The sequence below is a fragment of the Salmo trutta genome, chromosome 26 (genome assembly GCF_901001165.1).
Source record: "Salmo trutta chromosome 26, fSalTru1.1, whole genome shotgun sequence".
NCBI lineage: Eukaryota > Metazoa > Chordata > Actinopteri > Salmoniformes > Salmonidae > Salmo > Salmo trutta.
This window is the reverse complement of record NC_042982.1, coordinates 42,669,531-42,672,030: the sequence shown is the minus strand read 5'-3', so window position 1 is coordinate 42,672,030 and position 2,500 is coordinate 42,669,531. Positions and strand designations below refer to the sequence as shown.

Below are 2,500 nucleotides of genomic sequence, written 5' to 3'. Positions count from 1 at the left end.
ACACCCATCGATAACCCCCCCCCATACCCCCTCCCCCCACACACACCAGAGATGTAGTACTGACTTTAACATAGGTGCGTTCGGTCTCCACCAGCTCACAGATGACTTTGCGTAGCTTGTCGGCGTCGGAGAGCTGACGGGTGGCGGTGGCGGTGCCGGTGGCGGGCGGAGGGAAGGGCGACTCCAGGCTGGGGGAGGACGAACTTGTGGCACATTCAGACGGATTCATGTCATGGAGACTGCGACAGAACGCTGCGACCTGCTCCGTACTCTACAGAGAGAGAGAGAGAGGGATAGACAGGAGAGAGAATGAGGTAGAGAGATGGAGAGAGAGAGAGAAAATGAGAGTGAGAGGCATGTCAGAGGAGAGAAAATGAGAGATGGAGAGAGAGAGATGGAGGAGAGAAAATGAGAGATGGAGAGAAAATGAGAGATGGAGAGGAGAGAAAATGAGAGATGGAGAGGAGAGAGAATGAGGTAGAGAGAGAGAGAGGGGAAGAGAGAAATGAGTAAGACTACTTTGTACCTCAGTCCTGCAGGCAGGCGATGGAGGAAAGGATCAGAAGAACAGATGAATAAAGAGGACAGAAGAATCTGTTTACATCAGCCACATCCTTCCTCTCTCTCTCTCTCTTACCCTCTTATGTCTGTTTCTACCTCCTGATCAGTCTCTCCGAGGCAGGCAGGAGGAAAGCATGTACCTACGGGTGACACTTTCCTTCAGTTCCTCTAACTCTGAGGCCGTCTGGCAATTAGTGACTACGCAGTGAGGAGAGGCAGGATGGAGAGATGGAGCGAGGACAGGAGAGGGAGGAGGATGGAGAGATGGAGCGAGGACAGGAGAGGGAGGAGGATGGAGAGATGGAGCGAGGACAGGAGAGGGAGGAGGATGGAGAGATGGAGCGAGGACAGGAGAGGGAGGAGGATGGAGAGATGGAGCGAGGACAGGAGAGGGAGGAGGATGGAGAGATGGAGCGAGGACAGGAGAGGGAGGAGGATGGAGAGATGGAGCGAGGACAGGAGAGGGAGGAGGATGGAGAGATGGAAAGGGAGCTTTAAAAAAAAAAATCATTTGCACTCATTCGTCTATTTTCGGCCTGTCATAACAGTCTTTCTCTCTCTCTCTCCTTGTGTTTTCCTGATGTTATTGATCTCTCTCTCCTTGTGTTTTCCTGATGTTATTGATCTCTCTCTCCTTGTGTTTTCCTGATGTTATTGATCTCTCTCTCTCTCCTTGTGTTTTCCTGATGTTATTGATCTCTCTCTCTCCTTGTGTTTTCCTGATGTTATTGATCTCTCTCTCTCTCCTTGTGTTTCCTGATGTTATTGCTCTCTCTCTCTCCTTGTGTTTTCCTGATGTTATTGATCTCTCTCTCTCCTTGTGTTTTCCTGATGTTATGTGATCTCTCTCTCTCCTTGTGTTTCCTGATGTTATTGAAGCTCTATCTCTTCTCCTTGTGTTTTCCTGATGTATTGATCTCTCTCTCTCTCTTTGTGTTTTCCCTGATGTTTATTGATCTCTCTCATATCTCTGTGTTTCCTGATGTTATTTGATCTCTCTCTCCTTGTGTTTTCCTGATGTTATTGATCTCTCTCTCTCCTTGTGTTTTCCTGATGTTATTGATCTCTCTCTCTCCTTGTGTTTTCCTGATGTTATTGATCTCTCTCTCTCTCTTGTGTTTTCCTGATGTTATTGATCTCTCTCTCTCCTTGTGTTTTCCTGATGTTATTGATCTCTCTCTCTCCTTGTGTTTTCCTGATGTTATTGATCTCTCTCTCCCTTGTGTTTTCCTGATGTTATTGATCTCTCTCTCTCCTTGTGTTTTCCTGATGTTATTGATCTCTCTCTCTCCTTGTGTTTTCCTGATGTTATTGATCTCTCTCTCTCTCCTTGTGTTTTCCTGATGTTATTGATCTCTCTCTCTCTCCTTGTGTTTTCCTGATGTTATTGATCTCTCTCTCCTTGTGTTTTCCTGATGTTAGTGATCTCTCTCTCTCCTTGTGTTTTCCTGATGTTATTGATCTCTGTCTCTCTCTCTCCTTGGTTTTCCTGATGTTATTGGATCTCTCTCTTCCTCTCCTTGTTTTTCCTGATGTTATTGATCTCTCTCTCTCCTTGTTTTCCCTGATGTTTTGATCTCTTCTCTCTCCCTTTGTTTTCCTATTTATTGATCTCTCTCTCCTTGTGTTTTCCTGATTTATTGTCTCATCTCTCTCCTTGTGTTTTCCTGATGTATTGATCTCTCTCTCTCTCCTTGTGGTTTCCTGATGTTATTGATCTCTCTCTCCTTGTGTTTTCCTGATGTTATTGATCTCTCTCTCCTTGTGTTTTCCTGATGTTATTGATCTCTCTCTCTCCTTGTGTTTTCCTGATGTTATTGATCTCTCTCTCTCTCCTTGTGTTTTCCTGATGTTATTGATCTCTCTCTCCTTGTGTTTTCCTGATGTTATTGATCTCTCTCTCTCCTTGTGTTTTCCTGATGTTATTGATCTCTCTCTC

The 2,500-nt window shown here is 45.4% G+C and overlaps 1 protein-coding gene across 1 annotated transcript in view; it reads right to left on the bottom strand.

The window, feature by feature from the left end:
- The window catches only part of LOC115163807 (T-lymphoma invasion and metastasis-inducing protein 1), a gene marked incomplete in the record, with an annotated part of 181,316 nt that overhangs the window by 27,333 nt on the left and 151,483 nt on the right, over window positions 1–2,500 (bottom strand). The window contains 1 exon segment of the mRNA XM_029715989.1: window positions 65–271. Coding sequence (XP_029571849.1) covers window positions 65–271 — 207 coding nt within the window.